This window comes from Abrus precatorius, unplaced genomic scaffold, assembly GCF_003935025.1.
Source record: "Abrus precatorius isolate BTA unplaced genomic scaffold, Abrus_2018 Scaffold11, whole genome shotgun sequence".
Classification (NCBI taxonomy): domain Eukaryota; kingdom Viridiplantae; phylum Streptophyta; class Magnoliopsida; order Fabales; family Fabaceae; genus Abrus; species Abrus precatorius.
In genome coordinates this window covers 1,513,231-1,534,329 of record NW_020874303.1, presented here as the reverse complement: position 1 = coordinate 1,534,329, position 21,099 = coordinate 1,513,231, and the positions used below count along the sequence as shown (strand labels likewise).

At 30.6% G+C, this 21,099-nt stretch overlaps 2 protein-coding genes across 2 annotated transcripts; one reads left to right on the top strand and one right to left on the bottom strand.

Annotated features, from left to right (window-relative positions):
* The first annotated feature begins 8,100 nt into the window (after positions 1-8,100).
* On the top strand, positions 8,101-10,305 carry LOC113856631. The gene is made up of 2 exons (XM_027488548.1): positions 8,101-8,240; positions 8,374-10,305. The coding sequence occupies exons 1-2, from the start codon at positions 8,209-8,211 to the stop codon at positions 9,566-9,568; spliced, it is 1,227 nt and encodes a 408-aa protein (XP_027344349.1). The 5' UTR covers positions 8,101-8,208; the 3' UTR covers positions 9,569-10,305.
* Positions 10,306-19,182: 8,877 nt separating this feature from the next.
* LOC113856392 (HVA22-like protein f) lies at positions 19,183-20,756 on the bottom strand. Its single transcript, XM_027488189.1, has 5 exons — positions 20,654-20,756; positions 20,182-20,208; positions 19,877-19,999; positions 19,429-19,681; positions 19,183-19,316 (listed from the first exon to the last, which is right to left on the bottom strand). The coding sequence occupies exons 1-5, from the start codon at positions 20,698-20,700 to the stop codon at positions 19,290-19,292; spliced, it is 477 nt and encodes a 158-aa protein (XP_027343990.1). The 5' UTR covers positions 20,701-20,756; the 3' UTR covers positions 19,183-19,289.
* Positions 20,757-21,099: the final 343 nt, after the last annotated feature.

Below are 21,099 nucleotides of genomic sequence, written 5' to 3'. Positions count from 1 at the left end.
TTGCACACGCAAATCTTTTGAAGGAGTTGACAGTGATTTCTCTCCTGCCAATGGCAACACCATCTTTTTGAAGGTTGAAACAAGGGTCACATGTATGAGTTAGTCTAGCTGGGTGACAATTTTATTTGCCTTTATTCAAAAGAGTATCTTGGCCACCTCTTGTCATTCTATTGACTATGCAAGATTATCAACATGATGAATGAAAAGCAACCAGGGAGAGTTGTAGTGATTCGTCACTTTTATCCCAAGTTAGACAAGACTTAGGGCCTTCCGCAACAATTTCTCACTCAGCTCAACATGACACTGATCATCCCACCTCCACACGCCTGCATATATATATATATATATATATATATATATATATATATATATATATATATTCATGGAAATTTAGTTTTTTTAACATACAATTGTGAATAGTTTTATATTTACATTGATTTGGGATGTTAACATCATTGTAATCTTGTATTAAGAATTTCTACACTCATTCCTAGTATTTTAGATGTTTATCTGTGTTTCCTGGGTACATGTTTAATTCGTTTTCATATTTGAAGTTAAAAATAAAAAACAATGACATAAAAAATATTAAATATAACTGAATATGTGAATCAATTGATATAACTTAAACACATAATCTCAAGTTCAAATTTTAGTGAATATAAGTATATTAAATATTAAAAGAAAAATTTTGTTATCTATAATAGTTCTTCTTGACTTGAATAATTTAGTGATAAAAAATGTAATCAATAATTAATAAAAAATAATTATAAGTTAATAACATTTGATAGCTTTGTGATTTGATTGCAACCTAACTAATTAATTTAGCAACCTATTAACAAATTTGTCCTTGAAGATAATAGCAACTAGGGTTTTGGCTACTACTTCGTGTCAATAATTTTGCTCACTATTTAACTTTTTGTTGTTGTGAATAACCAACAAATAACATGCCAAAACATCATACCACAATGTTTTACTTTTAATTAAGTCACGATGCTGCAAATAGTGGGATGTTACCATTGAAGGTAGGACAGTGTGGAAATTCCAACCATTCCCATTTTTTTTGTGTGTGCAGGAAAGATATAGTATCTTCTAATTATTTTTATACAAATGACTGATAACTAAACTCCTGTCAGCATGCATAAATTGACTCAAATGAGATGGGCATGCTGCATTTATATAAACTAGTTAGCTCTATCTTCTGTAGCAAAAGCACAAAATACATAATGGAAATCCGTGTTAGCTGCCAACACATTTCTTTTTAATAGATTGATCTTTGCAGGACTTCGTCCACAATCACTTATTTGGAGATCATGTTAACACTTGGAGGGAGTTAGTCCTTTCCAAAATTTCATAAAAATTATTAAACTTACATTGTTTACCAGAGAGTTTGAATCAGATAAGGAATTAATTTTGTTGCGAAGCATAAGTCAATCTGGTAGAGTAGCAACCCGAATAATCTCATCCCTTTTCCACTCATCACTTGTTCAAAGATATTGTATATTCAGACTATATTTTACTTGTGTGTATTATTCTAGATTTATTTTTCTTAGTTAACGGTATATTTCAATAAATAAATCAATGAATTAATGTATATCTATACTCTATTTATGCTTTTTTTAAAATAATGTATGCATAAATGCCTTTAGTTTTCTATTTTTTTTCTTACACGAAAGGAGTGATGATTCTTACCTTTTATCTTAATCAAGATATTATTTCTATTAATGATGTTCTTACTGTAAAAAAGTGAAAAATTAGACAAATTAATTAAGCGACACATTAGAAATTACAAGAGCAATCTCTGATGTTTGTATACTCGAAGGCATAGAAAAAAGGTTGAAAACGACTTGAAGTTTATTATTCACAAACAAACAAGAGAGTGCCCATTTCATTGGGGCCAAGAATTAAAAAACTACTGATCAAAATCAAAGTCCTCGCATTCATGTATTTTGTTTTGTTTCAAATGTCTTTTCTGTTTTTTCTTTTTTGAATCATTTCATACATAAACTTTGTTATTTTTGTTGGCTTTTGTAATGAAATAATCTGTGTACATTCACCGTTCACTTAGTTCTTTGAGGGTTGAGACAACCATGTAAGGTGCCAGATTATAACTTGTTACTGATAGATATTGTCCATACTTCAAAAGATATACAAAAAGTAATCGTATATATTAAACTTAAAAGAAAATACGGCATATATGGATTTTCTGATAGCTATTCTTCTTGATATCGACTCTCATTTTTCAGGTTATAAGAGATTTTAAAATAATGTTAGATTTTAAAATGTTATTTTTGAAGGTGTTATATATATATATATATATATAGGCTTTTCTTTGAATGATTTGAGGAACTTTTTATTTGTCTTTACAATTCGTAATTAGTCTGGACTTTAAATATGGATTTGAATATTTCTTCTATTTCGTTAATTATTATTTTGATTAAAAAAAATTCTAGCTAGCACATATGAGCTAGGAACTAATATATATATCTTTGGTATAAAAGATAATATTGTATATAAAAATAAATATTTGCCATTGAATTAAGAAGATCAATAATACATAGAATAATTAACAGACATGCAAATTTAAACATTAAATTTTTTACACAACAGTATACTTAGATATACATATAATTAATAGTTAGGAAATTAAATATAAATTATATTGTTTTTGTAAAACATTGATTACATCATCACCTAAAAATAATTTTATTTTAAAAAAACTCTCCATTGAATTTTCCTCCATTAGTTTAACTAAACATTAATATTTCTTGCCCCCTCTCCTCTTTATTTACCCTTGATGACTTCAACATAGTTGTTGTGTACTGCCATGTCATGGACGATTAATGCAGCACATCACAGTGTGACCCCTGTCTATATGATCTATGTGGTCCATGTTTGAATATAATTACTCATCAGCTAGTGAAGGCTGTTGCATTGTACTACCCAGCTGGAATATTTGAAATATGAGCATTGTAATAATAATGGTTACTTCAAAAACCCCAACTTTCCCCACATTGTTTTGCACAGGTAAGTAGTCACGTACTACGGCATGTGTACATAGGACCAGATGAATTCAATAACTTGAGAGTGTTGTTGTGGCAACCTAAAGTTATTCCTCCCTATCAGCTTCTTCTGGGTGACTTTTCATTTTCAGTGCTAAGTAATTGTTGATATGTTGTGAATGGACAAAATATAATTATTATGAACACTCTTTATCAATTTTCAAGTTTGTTTTTTGGAATGAGTTCAAGTTTATTTTGATTTTTATTAATTACTGATTTAAAACTATTAGCACAGTTAAATTATTCTTTTGTATGATATATTATTATATTGTTAGTAAAAATTCAAAGTATTTATATTAATAATTCAATTTTTATTAAAAATATGTATATTATTAGAAGCTAATTATATAATAATTTTTTGCAGTGCGTTCTTGAATTTACTGAAAGCAAAATTTTACACGTATTATATAATCATGATATTATTCCTTTATGAATTCAAATATGAGTAATTTATACATGCACGAGTTACTTTCATCGTACTCGTGGTAGGGTTAACAATGGCAAATTCTTTAACACCTGCATAAGACATGCAACGAAAAGAAAGGAAGCTGATCTTCAAGTGTAAATCAAGATTTTTAATTGCAATATTTTTTATTTTATTTTTTATAATTCTATTTTAAAACTACTTGTTAATCTGAAACAACCTCAATTGATCCACGCGGTGAGTTTTTAATATTTTTTAATTTTATAATGAAACCACATTTATGCAATACGAACGAAGACTTTGACATATCCTAATTGCATCGACGACATTTGCCAGATTTTTCGTAGTGTCAAAGTCTTTTTGCAGAAGTGTTAGACCGTTATTTAAATGCGTTAATAATATATAATTTTTATAACTTTTCAATATATTATTAATAGAATTTTTTAAACCTATTCTAAAGAAATTTAGTTAAATATATGACATAAGTTTTCATGTAAAAAATTATTAAATAAATACTTAATTAAATTATGTTTTTACACGCATCCTTAGAATCTAGCAAAACACTTTATATATCAAGAGCACACACTAAGCACATAATATGCAGAAGATCCAAAGTCTTTTAATGTATTAAGTATAATTAAGTTTAAATCATTAAATATAATTAATATATAGGCACGATTTTTTCACACTAACGTAAATCTAAAATATCATCTCCTTGGTCACCATATATACTAAAATGTCACCCTTTACATGAACTGATGCATCAGCATCCATAAAAGTTACAGCATCAAAAGACATATGTGATCTTCTTCCATTTAAGCAGGTGATAATGTCCTCGATTTCCCCCAATCTCGTCTCAATCCCCTTTTCCTTGGAGCATCTCATGTGGGACCTTCGTTATCAATTCTAGCTGCAAATGTTCATCCAAGGGTCGATTTCACAATTATAGTTCCCTTGGCATGGTCTATAGAACTTGAATGCGTTAGATATAATAATATCTTTTCAGAAAATATTTAGTAGATTTTCCAAGTGGTTTTCACATCCAGAGATAATTTCTTTTTAATATAATATTATAGAAAAAGAGACAAAGAAGATGAAAGATATTAAAATGGTATTGTCACTGTTTGAATATCTAACAATCGAAGTGTGAGCAATACGGTTGGCTAAGTATATATTAATGAAATTAAAGTATGAATCCAAAATTAAATAAAATTAGCAACGAATTTTTGAATAAATAGTTGTGAATGATGAAATTTTGTAAATATTTTCTAATATTTAAGTTAGAATAAGAGTTTCGCAAGTGCTGAGAATATGTGTACAATTAGATGGTCATATCTATAAGCTCTACACCCTTATATATATATATATATATATATATATATAGTAGTTACTGTTGATAAGATAAGAAAAGTAAAAGAATAATAAAAGAAAATAAGGTTTTATCCTCTCATGAAAATAGTTATAAAATTAGACTAAATTGATCTGTTCTATTAGTTGGGCAAAAATTGTAACAACTAAGAAAACCAGCAAAAGAAAAAGTCTGAACTATTTTTTTAAAAGTTTCCTAATTTTTATTTTAAATCATTTTAAAATGAATAAAAATTCATATATAATATTTTTTTTATTTCTTATCCACTTTAATTTGGATTCAATTTGAATCGCGCATTTAAATATATAATATTTATATATATTATATAACACTAAAATATTTTTATTTTTATTGATGTTTTTACTTGCAAATAACTGAATTCATTTTAAAATATTATTTATAAAAATAAAATCATTTATTGTCAATGAGATCAAGATAAAATATTACTATTAAGCAATATATAATGTGCAAAAAAAATAAAATAAAATTCAATAAAGGTTTTTTTTTTTTCTTAAATGTATGTGCTCTTCAAGGCTCGAGCTTTTGCCCAGATGCTTTATACACTTTCTTTATTTTGTCATTTCATTATATTCTACGAATACAAATTACTAAATATAATATTAAAAATCATGAAAAATTGTTTTAAATATAATAATAAGTTAACAATATATTTTTTTTTATAAAAAGACTTTATTTTTATATCTTAATCAGTATTCTTAAAATATTAATTAGTTATTTTTTTTCCTTTAATATGCTATGCTTAACAATGACATATATAATGACTTGTTGAAATGTGTGCACGTGATATTACTATTTTTATTAACAAGAATAAATGACACAGCCCTTACAAATTAAAGTATCCATGACATACTGATCTCGATAGTTCAAACAGAGATAAATGAGTTGCCCAACGGACCACGATTTCTGCAATTTTTTAATATATGAATGACCTACAATTATTAAACTAAAGGTTTAATTTTTATTAAGTTTAATAGAAATTTTAATTTTATAAAATATTTTATATTAGAACGTAATTTTTTTACACTAATATAATTTTAATATCTGAATTTTTTATTTAACTTATATCAAACGAATTATAATTTATTAATTTATTGACTATTAAATATAAGTTAAATGAAAGATTAAAATTTAATATAAATTTTTTTAAATTTATACTAGTGTGAAAACAATATTTTCTTTTTATATTTACACACGTAAAACAATTTAATAGAGTTAATAATTTATTTAAAAAATAAATATTTTTTTTAATTTTTAAGATATTAAAAGAATTATAATTATTAATTTTAAAAAATAAAAAATATATATACAAATTTTTTCAAATTTACAAATATTGTTTGGTTACTCACCTAGCATATGTCCTACAAGTGAGTTGGGATTGATCATCGTATTACTTCTCTATTTAGAAATCCACTGTTATGGAGCATGCAGCATGCATAGCTAATGGCTTTTGTAATCCAGAAAACTAAGAAATTGACAAATTCAGAATTTTCATTCATCTACTTCCTTTAATCAAAATAAGAACACCTTGTTTCTATGAAACCATGCGTGCCACTGTAACATTTTTTATAAATTTGATATATTGACAATAAACTACTAAGTCTACGATTTTTAAAATAAATAATTTACTCTTATAATTTTATATGCTTTAATTTCTTTTGTCTTTTATAATCACATTAAAAAGTAAGGTTAATAAGCCTAAAACCATCACTAAAGTTGTCAAAAATATAAAATAAGAGATAAATATTTTTTTTTAAGAGTAAGTCTTAATTTATTCTACTTAATAATTTTTTATGAACATTAAATTTCTTTAACCTTCATACACATCAGGGCTCAACTCTACAAGAAAAATCAAATGGAAATAGACCTAAATATAGTAAATAATGTCATTGCAATAAAAAAGAGCTCCACTTCACTTTTTTGTCATAAAAATTTATAAAATAACTATTTAATTAAATTATTTAGCTACACACATTGCTCCTCACATTTGTTTGATTAAAAAAATTGAACAAAACATGAGACTACTTTTTGTATATTGTAAAGTAAGAAAGACACGCATTTTAACATGTACTTTTTCCTTATATTTTTGGATATAAAAAAGTGTGAAGAGCTAAAAGTAATATATTATATATCAAATAGTATTAACCTAATATTATTTTATAGTTTTGTCGAATAAGTACGCGTAATTTTATATTGTTAAAGTTTGTATCTCTAGTTATGCGAAAGTTTGATATCATTATGAAATTTTTTCTCTCATTTCTATTAAAATGATTATTATTTAAAGCAAAAAAAAAGTGAAGAAATATAATTATAATTCATTATGAATTTAATTTTGAGACAATTCAAGTATCAATTTTAATTAAAAATTAAAAATTCATTTTACTCTCTAACGCCTTAAGTTTTGTTTGAGAGTTTGGAGGGAGAGGAAAGAGAAGAGTTTGAAGGGAGAAGGAGGTTAAACCCTTCTTTTGTTTGAATGCTTAATATTGAGAAGGGAGAGTGACAGGGGATTTAATTATATAATTATATAAATAATTTTAAAATTAATATTTTTATTTTTTAAATTATTTTAAACAAATTATCACTTGAAAAATTAACATTTAAAAAAAATTAAAAAATCCTATTTATAAAATAATATGAAAGAGTAAGAGAGAGAAAATTTTAAAATAGAGGAACTCAGAAAATAAGCTTTTGAAGAGTTTTGAAATACTCTCAAAACCTTCTCCTCCTAATTTAGTAACTCTCAAACAAGAGTAATCCCTTTCCTTTCCCTCCTCTCTCCTCTCTTTCGCTCCCAAAAATAACCTTAGAAAAATGAAAATTTAATTTCAGATGATAAATTAGACGATCATTCACACGAATAATACTCGTACATTTTGGATAAAACAAATGAAAAGTAGAGAAAATAAAAAAATATAAAGTAATTTGTGAGTTGTTTTACTTTTAAGTGATTTAATTATTAATGATAAATAATTTATTATATTAAATTTAATTAAATGAAAGAGATATAAGAAATAACATAATAATAGATCTTAAAATAGTTTAAAAGGAAATATTTAGAAATATAAACGGTGAAATGGTGATGTGTTGGGATGCATGTGTGTGGAGCGTGAGTGGCGAGAGTAAGTCGCTTTTTGAGGCTGGGGTCGCACTTGCCACTCTCTCATATGTCCTTTTCGGTCATAAATTAAGATGAACATAAAAGTAAAATGCTACGGAAAATCACACTCACAACACACCCTCCCTCTTGAGCGGGAAACATACTCTCTAATACTGTTATCGCCATTCTCTCTCTTCTTCATCTTCTTCATAATCTTCATCTTCCTCTGTCACCAATCATGCCACTTACGTTCCACGGATTCTCCATAAGGCACATAGTTATTTATCTATGGACATATATATTTTTTATTTTTTTTGTTGGTTTTAATTTGTTTCCATTGTTATCACTGTCACTGTAACTAATTGTGTCTCTTTCTTTCTGCGGTTCTGATTCGGTGTGGCAGGGACTACACTTCCAAGATGAGGTCCGTCGACGTTTTCAAATGCTGGCCATTCGCCGCCGCCGAGGTTAGCCAGGAGGACATCGAGTCTTGGCTGCCTCCGATGACTGTTCCCAAGTCTCGCTGCTGCTCCGACCAGGTCGCCGGACTGAGATCCAACCTCGACGGAGCTGGCGGAGAGGAAGGAACGGAGAGTCGCCATGAGGAGGTGGTTTCTCGAAGCAAATCGGTCGACGAGGATAACTCTTTTGCCGGGGTCGGTGCGTCGGAAAAGGAGGAGGAAGAGAAGATGGAGATGGTTTGTCCGGTGTGCCGCGACTTCAACGCGGCGACGCTGACGGCGGTGAACGCTCACATCGATGGTTGTCTCGCGGAGACGATGAGGGAGGAGCGGCGGCAGATGAGGAGATCGAAGTCGAAGGCGCCGAAGAAGCGGTCCATAGCGGAGATTTTCGACCTGAAGGAGGATGAAGAAGAGGAGGAGCCGCCTCCGGAGATCGAGACGGTGTTGAAAGTCTGGCCGTTCGACGCCGACGAGGTTTCGATTACGGTCACGAAGTTCCAGTGGCTCTCGCGGCGACTTGAAGCGCTGAGATCCAACGGAATTTCGCGTGAATCGGCAAAATCTGATGAAGGAAACTCGAATTCTGCGGAGGAAGAGGAGAAATTGGAGATGGTTTGTCCTGTTTGTAGGGTTTTCAACGCCGCAACCGTGACGGCGGTGAATGCGCATATCGATGGTTGCCTTGCGAAGGCAATGAAGGATGAGCGGTGGCAGATGAGGAGGCTGGGTTTGAATCCCAAGCCCAAAGCACCGAAGAAACGCTCGATTGCGGAGATTCTCACCGTTGCGCCGCAAATCGACGCCACCGGCAACGGCGATTTCGTGGCGGAGGCTGAGGAAGAAGACGAACATGAAGCGAACAGAGAACAATTCGTGAAAACTGGTTTCTATGGTGCCACAATCAATTGCACGAGAAAGAGTTCAAACAAAAACGTGTCAAAAAAGAAAAAGACGAAGTTTACGAAGAAAAAAAGCAAGGTGGAAAAACCACGTATTTTGCCTCTGAACAACGAGAGTAAGAAGATGAATAAAAAGAAGAAGGCACAGAAGAAAAAATTGTTAAACAACGAGTTCACTGCAAAGAAGGTATGTTTTTCTGCATGTCTTCATGTTATGTGTGGTTTCATGCCATAAAATATAGGTTAATCTTTCATGTACGCATGCTAGTTCCCGTACTTTGCAGCTAATTTGCATTTAAGCATAAAATATAACTCAATACTGTAGTTTCTGTGTTGATTAAGCCATGCGATAATAGGTTTGCGAACTCTATATGTTGCTTTTTCGGAATAAAATTGATGCCGAAATAGCTGGTTTTGAGAGACAGCGTCACGTTCGTGATTTGTGGTAGAGACTGAGGGGTTTCTAGTTACGTGCTTATGTGAAATTCGTGGAAAAGAGCGTTATAAATATTGAAGATGAGGGCCTATTCGTGGGTGCGACATGCGCTGCAAGAATGTTGATCCATCTGTGAGCTGTTTAGTTGGTACAAGTTATCCTAGCTAGAAGGGGCCACCCATGGGTTACTAGGTAGAAGACCTGAGAGCCTAATGATGAGGGGTTTTCTCTGCCTCGTCACTATTAGCTAATAATTTTGGGGTAATTATCATATGGGCCACGGGTAGATAGCTAGATAAATGTATTTTCTCTTCTGTGATGATGGCTAGTTTTTCTGACATAGGTTTGGATACAGCTTGCAGCTGGATAAGATATGGGTAGTGCGATTATTTGGTCAGTTAGTGAACACCAGAAATTATGAAATGATGCGGTTCAGTGAATGTTTTGTTATGCAATGCGAGATGGACACCTCGTTTGAAAATTTGTAGTGTTTTGGAGTAATGTAGTAGATCTTTATCGTATGGGCGTTATCCGGTTAATTTTATGCAGTAACGTTGGGGTGGGTGGCCATCTATTATTCTACATCCTAATATCCCATATGTATGATTATTTTGGTGTTGTGGATGATAACGTGGAAGCGAGTCTCGTCTGATTTTTATACCGAAGGTGTTGTGCGATGGTCTATGGTGAGAATAGCTCAATGTCTATATCTATGTCTCAGTCACAAGCCAAGTGGCTTGTAGTTAGCGCATTTTTTCTAGTTGTATTTCTTTTAATACCGTCATTCAATATTATTATTATTACATTATTCATATAACATTTTTAAAATAAAAAAAAATTCTAATATAAATTATTCGAAGGAAAAAAAGAGTATAAAAGTGGTGTATGAAATGAGGTAAATAATCCTTGTTTTTTAGATAAAATTAAATCAATGAGTGGATTACAGATCAAACCTAGGCGGAGAGTGTATAATGCTACGGAAAAAGATATGCCCGAAAGTGATATCGGTACATGGTAATTCGGGCTGATATCAATTCATGGAGGTTACACAATGCTGATATAAGGTGATATTTGGTTGGTGCTAACTTTTTCCCTAGACTAGACATGTACCCAAAAACCAGATGATCACATTAATGCAATGAAATTCCAAAGTTGGACTCGACTGGCCTTACTGTTAGAAGAAATGATGCCTGTAGTATTACTTTAAATCTAGAAGTTTCAAGACTAATTTAGTTATACTTCACATTCCAGTCATCCAGTAATGAGTTTTTATTGATGAAAATAGAGTGAACTACTGAACTTTTTGGTATCGAGACTCTATATATGGAAGTCATTGAATTTCGAACGGGATGAAAAACATGTAATTCTTATTTTATGGAGGTGCATATATATTGTTCACTGCATAGAAGCCCCGAAGTTTTTGAGAATTTAAAATATATTTTAAACATATTCATGCATTTGCTTTAGCCCGATTTTGTAAATTTATTATTATTACTCAATCTTCTTCATATCTTGTGTAAGGAATTGCAATAATCAATTTTTTACCTCAGAAATGATGCTCTACTTATAATTTTTTAATTTTAAATCTCATTTTTATAACTATTGGTTATTTCTTTTCCTCATTTCAACGGATTCATTCATCTCGAATTTTATTTCTAAAAGCTAAAATGTGCTTGATAAAAATGTATATTTAATAATGCTTTTTATGGTCGTTAAAATTACATAATTTTAACAAATATAAATTATTTTTATCATAAATGTATAACTGTATTTTTGCTACATATGTGTTTTTAATGTGTTAGCGTAACTACTATAAATATAATCATTTGAACAATTGGTAAGACTGTATTGTTCTAAAATAAAACGTACCTTTTACCAGTATATTAAAGAACTTCGTATAATATTTCTTTCAGACAGAAACTTTCCCTTTATGATTCGTCAAAGTGAATATTTTGTGATAGAATACGATTATTCAGTTACTACAAATATGGGTTATTTTACCATAAAATGCAATAAAAATTCGAAGTAGCAAAAGCTGTCGTTAGGACTTAAAAGGTACTGAACTGAAAAGTATAATATATATAATTAGTTCGAATACGTTGATTTTAAAAAATAAAATTTAAAAATATTTAATAAAAATGATTTAATTATTAAAAGATTGATTTATTGTTAAGGAAAAATATAAACCAAAATTTTAAAAGTTACATATCTTTATTTTTTAATTTAAAAATGTTTTAAAATTTGCTTAATCTATGAAGTATGATTTTAATAGGGATTTACACTATGCCATCATACATAGAGTTGACTGGAGAAATTTAGGTGTTGATGAAAATAATTAAGAAAATTAAAATTTTATTTAAAAAGCAAAAATATGAATTTGATTTATAATATAATATAATATTATATATATATATATATATATATATATATATATATATATATATATATATATTACTTCATGCATGAGCTTAATTTCATTTACAACTAGACGTTTTCAAATTAATATTATAGTAAATTGAATAAGCTCGTTAAAGTTTCTTCTGTTAACTAAAGCAGTTTTAGGGATATGTAGTTTACACTTTACAATATTAGTTAAAATAATTCTATTTTTTCTTTTCTGTTATAAATATGAAAAAGTTGGAAACAAAGTTCTAATACATTGCGCCAGTTACATATGTATAAATAAGATATGTAGTTCTATTGCAGTTTAATTATGAACAAATATGTATTCTTATATTTATAATTATGGTTTTAATTTTCATGCACTGAAAAATATATTACACGATGATTTTTTAATAATCAAATTATTGAAAGCATTTATCATATCAGAAATTCATAATCACTAGTTAGGAAATAGAACTTTTGTATTGGTTCATGTTTGAACTCATTGAAAAGGCTTTACTGTGAAAATGTACACAACAATTGAACTCTAACTTGTGTCTGTATATTGTGTATGATATAACATCATTTAATGATTTTTATAGTTGTCAACATAATCAAATTCATTAAACAGTGTGATTCTACATCATTGGTCTGGAAATAAAAATGCATCAAGTTAAACTCATCAATCAATCATGTTACACTATGCTAAAAATATTGGCTGTTTCTTTTAAAGAGGGAAAATAATGTAATATATAATCACTAGTGTTGCTTTATAAATATCAGCATGCCATGGTCGAGGGTATTGATCACTGCCCGTTGTAAGTTTTTTTATTTTGTGTGTAGCCTGCTGTTATAAGTGTTGCCACTAATCATTTGTTTCTAATATTTATATAAAGCGGAAGTGAATAAAAATAGCCAGGGAATTATTCAAAGACGTCCCATGTCTTTTCTCACACACATGTAGTGGTAGTTAGAAATAGATTATACACTCTTTACCTATCTCTATCAAAAAGAAAAAACCAGAAATATTTGCCCATAATGAATATATTTACCTCTTCTGAAAATAAATATTAAACAGACTAATTTCAATAGTTTTGTTCTGATTACTTGTGAAATTACATGAGAAGGGAGTTTTGAAGAGAGAAGGAAAAATAATTTTTATTTTGAATAAATGTATTTTAACTTAATAATTTTTAAAAACAAAAATAATAAATTGACATGAATTTAATATATTAGTAATTTATTTAATTTGAAACAAAAAAATTATCCCTTTCTCTATTCCCTTCTAATTTTTCTCAAATCACCCCTAAAAAAGAAAAATTTATTTGCGCCTATCACATCCCTTGCACTGGTTATTTGTAACCATAGTACAAGAGATTTAAAAATATAATTTTAAATCTTACTATTTTTTTATAAATATTTTTAATTATTAAATGGATAAAGTATTTAATATATTTTATATTTTTAAATAATAGATATATAAATATTTTTATTAAATAGGTTACAAACATTTTCATTTTTATTTTCAGTTTGTATCAGATTAGGTTACTTTTAAGTCCATCAATAGAGTTCGAGATAAATTTTAAAAATTGCATTCATTTAATGTGAAACAGATAAATTTTAAATGTTGAAGCTACGATTATTTAAGCTTAAGAAAAGCTATTTTATACTATGATTTTCTGATTTTCAAAGAAGTTTTAATTTTAAACTTTAGAAAATAGTATTAAGATGATATTTTTAACGTTTTATTTTGAAATAAATATGTAATTGCTATAAATTTTTAACATGTTTTAATTAAAATAATATTTTCGTCTTTTAAAAAACACTACAAAACGGTTGCCTGCCTCAAGGAGCTTCCCTTTATTTTTTTCTTGTCAGACATACCGTGTTATTTTACTCTTATATCATAAACTTAAATTTTTATTCTTAAAGATGATCTTAATATATAGTCTCATTTTTATGTTGTGATACCTTTTTTATTTTAACTATCCATATTTTATTAATTGTACATGAAAGAAAATTATTATTTTTTATTTATTTATCTGATTAAAAGAAACTATGTTTTTAAATTATTTAAATTAACATTCAAATTCTTCAATCAATATTAAGTGTAATGTAATATTTACAAATACTAGTTAAAATAATAATATTTTATTAATAAAATTACTTTTTGGTAATTTTTAAAATAATTTTTTTAATGCTTTTTGTTTATTTTATTACTAGAAAAATAAACTTTCCTTAAATATTTTTTAAAGTTATATATATGTTTTTCACATTTTATTTTTATTTTCAACTATTGATGGAATACATGGACGGTATGTTGCTAGTTTTAAGAACTGGAATTCCTCAGCTTGAAAATGGCAGAAGCTTAAGAAAAGAAGAAAAGAGAGAAACAAAACGTTTGAAAGGAGGAAATAAACCATTTTGAATCGAAAATTTGGTTCCATTGAGTTACTGAAGTCCCTCCCGCCCCTCTTTCCGTTGATTGCATATAGCAGTTGAAATCTGCGCTTACTCTCACGTTACTTTTTTGTGTTATTTTTATTAATAAGCTTAATCAAGTTGGTTAATTTTGTGTCTCAGGAAGGTGCTTATAAACGCAAGGTGCAAAAGCCAGTATATAATTCTAGAAAGTTAGATACTGTTGGGAATAAAAAGATTAAACTTGATGACATTGATGCTTCTACTCATGAAAAGAAATTGGATTTAAAGATCTTATCAGAAGAAAGGAAGGAAAAAATTTGGGACTCGGTTGGAAAGCAACAAAAAGCAGTGTCTCCCATTCGTGGCATTCTTATGAATCACAAACATATTTCTGGAAGTACTTCAAGTGGTAGTAACATTCGAGATGCGACTAGAGAAAGCCAGTGTGATGTTCAAGTGCCATCATCAGAAAGACGTGTGAGATTTTCCGCTAAGGATTTCGTATTTGCTAAACAAAATAGACACTCATTTGATGAAACTGTGTTCAAGTTATCCTCAGATGCGCTGGCTCCTTCATTTGGAAAGGAGCAGCCCTCTGCAAGTGATGAAGGAACTGCGAATTTAGAGGAAAACATAATTGACGTAAACATTGCCATTAACACAGATAAGAGAAAGGAGGTTTGTCCTATAATTGAAAGCAGACAATTCTCTAACACTCTGGGACAAGTTTCTGTACAAAATTTCTTGAAGCCATGTACCAATCAAGAGAAATCAAAGCAATTAATAGAGAAGTCTGAATCATTGTCCAAGGAGGCGTTCTGTGATCATAATTTACATCGGTTTGATAGAGGCAGCACAACTACAATGCATGCTTCGCCATATGCTGACGTTTCTACATCTCTTTCAGCATTTCAATCCGGGCAGACTTGTGGTATAAATACACAAGCGTGTGAATCTGAAGGTTTTGGTTACACTAGAAAGTTAATTGATCATTTGGGTGATCCAACTTTTCAGTCTGCCGCTGTGCATGCAAATACTAAAACAAGGACGTATTTAGAGCCTTCACCCTCTTATTCTGCTTCCTATAACGAAAGGAATGGGAGACCTGAATTTTCATTGCATACTTATGGAGAAAGTGATAATAATGGCCAACCTTCGGGTAGCAGATCGTGGTCTGGCATGTTTTCTGCTGACGTGATTGATAATTCGTTTCTCTTGCCTGGCTTGGGTAAAGGAAGTATAAGAAATAACTGCACGGAGCATAACTTTTTCGGATTACCACTCAATTCTCATGGTGAGTTAATCAACTTCAGTTCAAGTGGAAAAGTCGGGATGAACCAGCCAGAGACATCTTGTACATTAAGAGGTTCTTTAAGTGGCTTATCTATGACTAATGTTTCACAAAATAGCCAGGAATATTTGAGCATTGGTAAGAGGCATATTGTTCAGAAGACAGTTCAAGATCCGCTAAATCCATTTCCGCATTATCCAGGCAGTTTAGGTGTTAGAGAATCTCATGGAAAGGAGAGAGCAGATATCTACCAGCATAATTTTGATAATTGCTCCAATCACTATGTCCAGCCGCTTGATTCAGAGTATAACCTTACGAGAAATCCTTTCGTTAAACAGAATCAACTTGACGAGGTGCCAAACCACAAGGAATATGGAATGGTTTCTCCAAAAGGAAGTTCGGATCTTGTTTCACGAAGTTCCAGCCAACCCACAATGAGGTTGATGGGTAAAGATGTTCCAATTGGTAGAAGCAGCAAAGAAAAGCAACAATTTGTGGGTGGAGCTCTTTGGGCCGATGAGGAATCCAAAAGAAGGCATTATTCTGTAGATGCTACTAAAGACAATACTTTATTGGGAAGATGCTCTATGCAGGATTGGGTATCTGGTTCTCCATTACAGATAACAACCGAGAATGTTTTACAACCAGTGAAAATTCAGGGGAATCAGGCATTACAAAATATCTTACTGATGAAAGGTCCAAACTCTGAATTTCTTAGCCTGCAAAGTAATCATATATCTCAAAATGGAAGCCTTGGAGTCAGCAGAAACGTTAGTTCTAATTTGCACCCTTTTACCCAAACACCTACTGCATGTGAAATATATAATAGGGCATCCGATGACTTGGCTGAGCAATTTATATCTGGAGCTAAACCTGAGGGACTCTGCTTTCAGGCTCAGGCACTACCTTCACCTTGCAATTTCAGTCAGTCTACTTTAAGCAATGGTGAGCTGAATGACTGGACGAAGCACCATCGTGTTACGAATTCAGCGTTTGGATTTCCTTTCTTGCACTCAGTAGTTGAAGAACAAGCCAAAACATCTTGTTTTAAGAGGTCCTATAAAAGTTTACCCCCATGGTTATTAGGCTCAACACATGAAAGGCTACCAGGGACTTCTAGTAATAGTTTCCCTCAAGATACATTGAGAAATAATTTTACCATCCCATCTGTGATTCATTCTGCAGATGTTTTGTATCCTCCAAATTCTTTGACTTCTCACTGTCCCAGGAAGACCCCCCTGCTTTGCCCTACATCAGTTGCTCAGCCTCCACATGCTTTAGTTACGGCCGTTACCAAACCACCCCCTGCCATAAATAGTGGTTGTAGGAACATATTTAAGGTCTCTGCCAGGGTGAAGCCAGATGATACGAGTGCCAAAGACTATCAGCCACGCTCAAATTCCAGGAGAAGACCCGCAGCTAATCTTGTTGATCCTGCAAAACCTAATAAGTTACCTAATTTAGAAGTGAAGAAAAACTTAAGTAGTGCAAATTTGCTTCCAAACACAAGAGCAGTTGAACTTGATGCCCCAGTGGGTGCAAGAAGTAAATGTTGTCAGAATGAGGCTCAGAATCTAAATCCGGGAAGTTATCTTGGCTTTGATTCTTCTGATCTGAATGGCTTGGTAATCTCGGGTCCTATCAAACGTAGTCCAGGAGCGAAGCACACCCGAAACCCCTCTGAACATAGATCAGGATAACTCCATTCTGCCATTCCCATTGGTGTGACTACTGACTGGGGTAGGGATGTACAAATTTTAGGTGTAACTCATCATTTTATGATGTTAGTTTTTGCCTGGATAGTGTATGTATCCACCCATGAGCACGACAAATTTGTTCATGTATAATTATTGTCAGGTTGCTAAAACTGGTGGAAAATTGATATAATTCCTTCTAGCCTCTTAACAATGTAGGTCTATATTTTGGAGTTTCAGAATTTATCGCCAAAGATGTTGGTCGCTGATACCTTCGATTATTCTTGGGTTATGCTACTTGAAACCATTTCGCTTTAAACTTTGTTTGGAGTTTAGAAGAGAAAGAAAAAAGGAAAAGGTTTAAGAAGAAAGCGAACAGAATGAAAGAAAAGAGGAAAGAAAGTCATAGTTATCTTTTATGTGGACGTTAAAAACTTTTTAAAATGAGAAAACTCAGAAACTACAAACGAAAGGAGTTTTGAAGAACATTTAAAAATCTTTAAACTCCCTCTTATTTAAAAAAAATTTCAAACAGGGAAAAGTCTTTTAAAAGTTTTTCATTTTTTTAAAAAAATTAAAAACTACAGTAATTTGTAAATTACCCCGACTAAGTTCTTACATGAGTAATAGGATTAGATCTGAATTCTTATTGACTAAACTACGTTTGTCCACAAATGTCTGTAAATTTAGTTCCTGGTAGATCTTAATAACCTTTAACAGAATTGTTGACGTTACATTAAGTGGCACATGGCATCACTTGTCATTTTCTTCACCAACTATCTTTCTCTCTCTTCAGACCCCTTTTTTCCTTCCCTGATTCTCTCTTCCACTTGTACATTCTTTTCAAGGCAACATTGAGAGAGGAATTCAACTCTCAACCACCAGCAAGGATTGGAAACACCGCAAGCTTCAGAACCGCACAAACCTCCATTACCTGAAAGTCATCGTCTCCAACTTCCTCTCACAGCCTTACCAAGCACCACCCAAACTTCCACAACTATTATGCCTCTTCATGAACCAAGCCATGACCCAAGCGACTTAAAATATAATGCTGATAGATGGATTCAATCCAAAATAAAACCAAACAAATTGCAAGATGGTTAAATTAAAAACTAAAAGGATTATTATTATTATTATTTTATCAAATTCGATTGAATTTTAAATTTAATTTTTAAAATTGATCCATTATGATTCAAACTGAACTTACATGAACATACATAATTTTATTTATAAATTCCTATACAAGTTGTGTTCTTATAAGTAGATATTTATAAAATGTATACTAAGTAGTTGTTAGTGTTGCTCCGCATAATTGAATAACTGTATGAAAATGATATTTATGTATTTATTAAGTGTATATACTTAGTAAGAGATAAAAAGGGAAATAAAAAAAAATAATAAATGTTATGACCTGAGAGGGAAAGAGAAAAATAAGCTCTTGACCTGTGCATTTAAGTTTTGGTGGAATAAATTGTTGTGATGGAATTGCGGTAAAAGCATTTTGAAGAATTAAAACTAATCTAATATTGTTTTATGAAATAACTAAATCTATCCCCCCAATAAAAGGCCCTTAATTCTCTCATACCATGGAGAAGCCATATAAATATAACAAAAGCTCAACATTGGTGTCATTTTAATCAAACGGTAATTCTGAGACTCACTCATTCATACACAGCAATGATTACAATATATATAAATCCTGAAAGTATCAATTTTGTCAAATTAATCTTCAGTGCTTCCTTGCTTCTTTATCAGCCTGCAAATTCAAGAATATACGTAAAATATAAAAAAAAATGTTAAAAACATAGAAATAAAAAGTTAATTAAGTATTATTTATAGCTAGTTGGAGTTGTTTATCTGTAACATACTGCTTTGATTACTCTCTCAAAGGCATCAGAGCCATATGTATCTATATAACGTTCAACAGCATTCCTTGCATCCAAACTCATCATCTCAAGAACTTTCTTTTGCTCCTCAGGATACTTAGAATTTCCATAGTAGTTTCCTATATTTTTGACATATTCTCTCACGTACTTCACATACATGTAAGCAGCTCCATTGAACATTGGCAATACCAACCAGAGGCAAAACACAAGCTTCAGGTATGGCCAAATTGGAAACCTAAACATGTATAAATTAATTGTTTAGCCACACAAATAGTTTTAAGTCGCTATTATATTTGATTCAACTTATTCTAGACAATTTTTCTTTTAAATTTCTGCCAGCTTCATTGTAAAACTTTTGACAAATTTTAAAGTTTCCTCCTAAGTTATATCAAACATGCTTTAAATTTTATTTGTTATAATATGTACGTACCATGCTAGAATCTTGAAACATGAAAGTTCAAAGAGGGTGATGAAGGAGTACAAAACCCAATATGTTAGCCACTGCTGATCATCTAAGGTTGAAGGAGTCTCAATTGCCCTCATTGATGCGTATCTGTTATATTTACTCATAACACAAGGAATTTAGTAACTCATATCATATCATATCATAATTCATGCATCAGAGTATGAGCATGCCTATGATCAGTTTGTGCTGCTTCTCATTTCACTTAAGAATTAATCACAGAAATTAGGAAGTGAAAATTGATGATATGGGATTCGCCCATATATACTTACAAAGGATAAAGAAGCATTACTCCAGGCCTGGTATACACAAAACCAAAAAAAATTAAAATGGTATAATGTTAGATATATGTTCTGACGAGAAGAAACAAAAATTAAAAGCCCAAACCCTAAATACAATTTGTAAATTATTAATTCATGAAAAAATATTACGGGGGATTATTGTAATTATCAATTGCAGTAGCAGACTGAAAACAATGTACATGTATGAAACATAATGAGAAAAATAAAACTTAGATTAAGTTTTTTCATGTTTTCATTATTAAGTTTTCAAATTAAACAATGACATTTATTTTTTTTTTCTAACATTAAATAACCTCTTAAAAAGATCGTAGGTTGGGCAAAAAAAAAAAAATACTACGTGTCATTACTTAATCTAAAATCTTAATAATAGAATTATAAGAAATTTTAGCTAAGATTTCTGTTAATAAAAAGAACTGGCATAATGATAGAGAAATTAAATTACCCTATTACTGTGTCCAAATGTCTTGCCATTGTTCCAAGGAGGCCCATGATGAAGAAGATGAGTAAATAAGATCTTTTGTGGTGAGTATGTTTAAGATCGCGATTATAAGGTATGATGGAATATGAGTTGGATCTGTACTTAGTTAGATATAGTTGCAAGAAGTTCAGAGGGTATTTGAAATGTATGTATGAGGGTAAACAAAGCAAGCAAAGAATGTTTGAGGGACGACCCAAAAGTCTTCTTTTCCCTAACGAGAAGAAAGAACCATAACGGTTAAGTATATGCAAAAGATTGGGATTTCCATGTTCTTTTGAACATCTCTATGTATATATTTAAAATGAACTACACTTTAGTATTGAGTGTCTACATATATATAATAAAAGTATTATTAAATGTTATAGTTATTACTTATAAAATATGTATAAAGTATATGGCTTTTCATACTA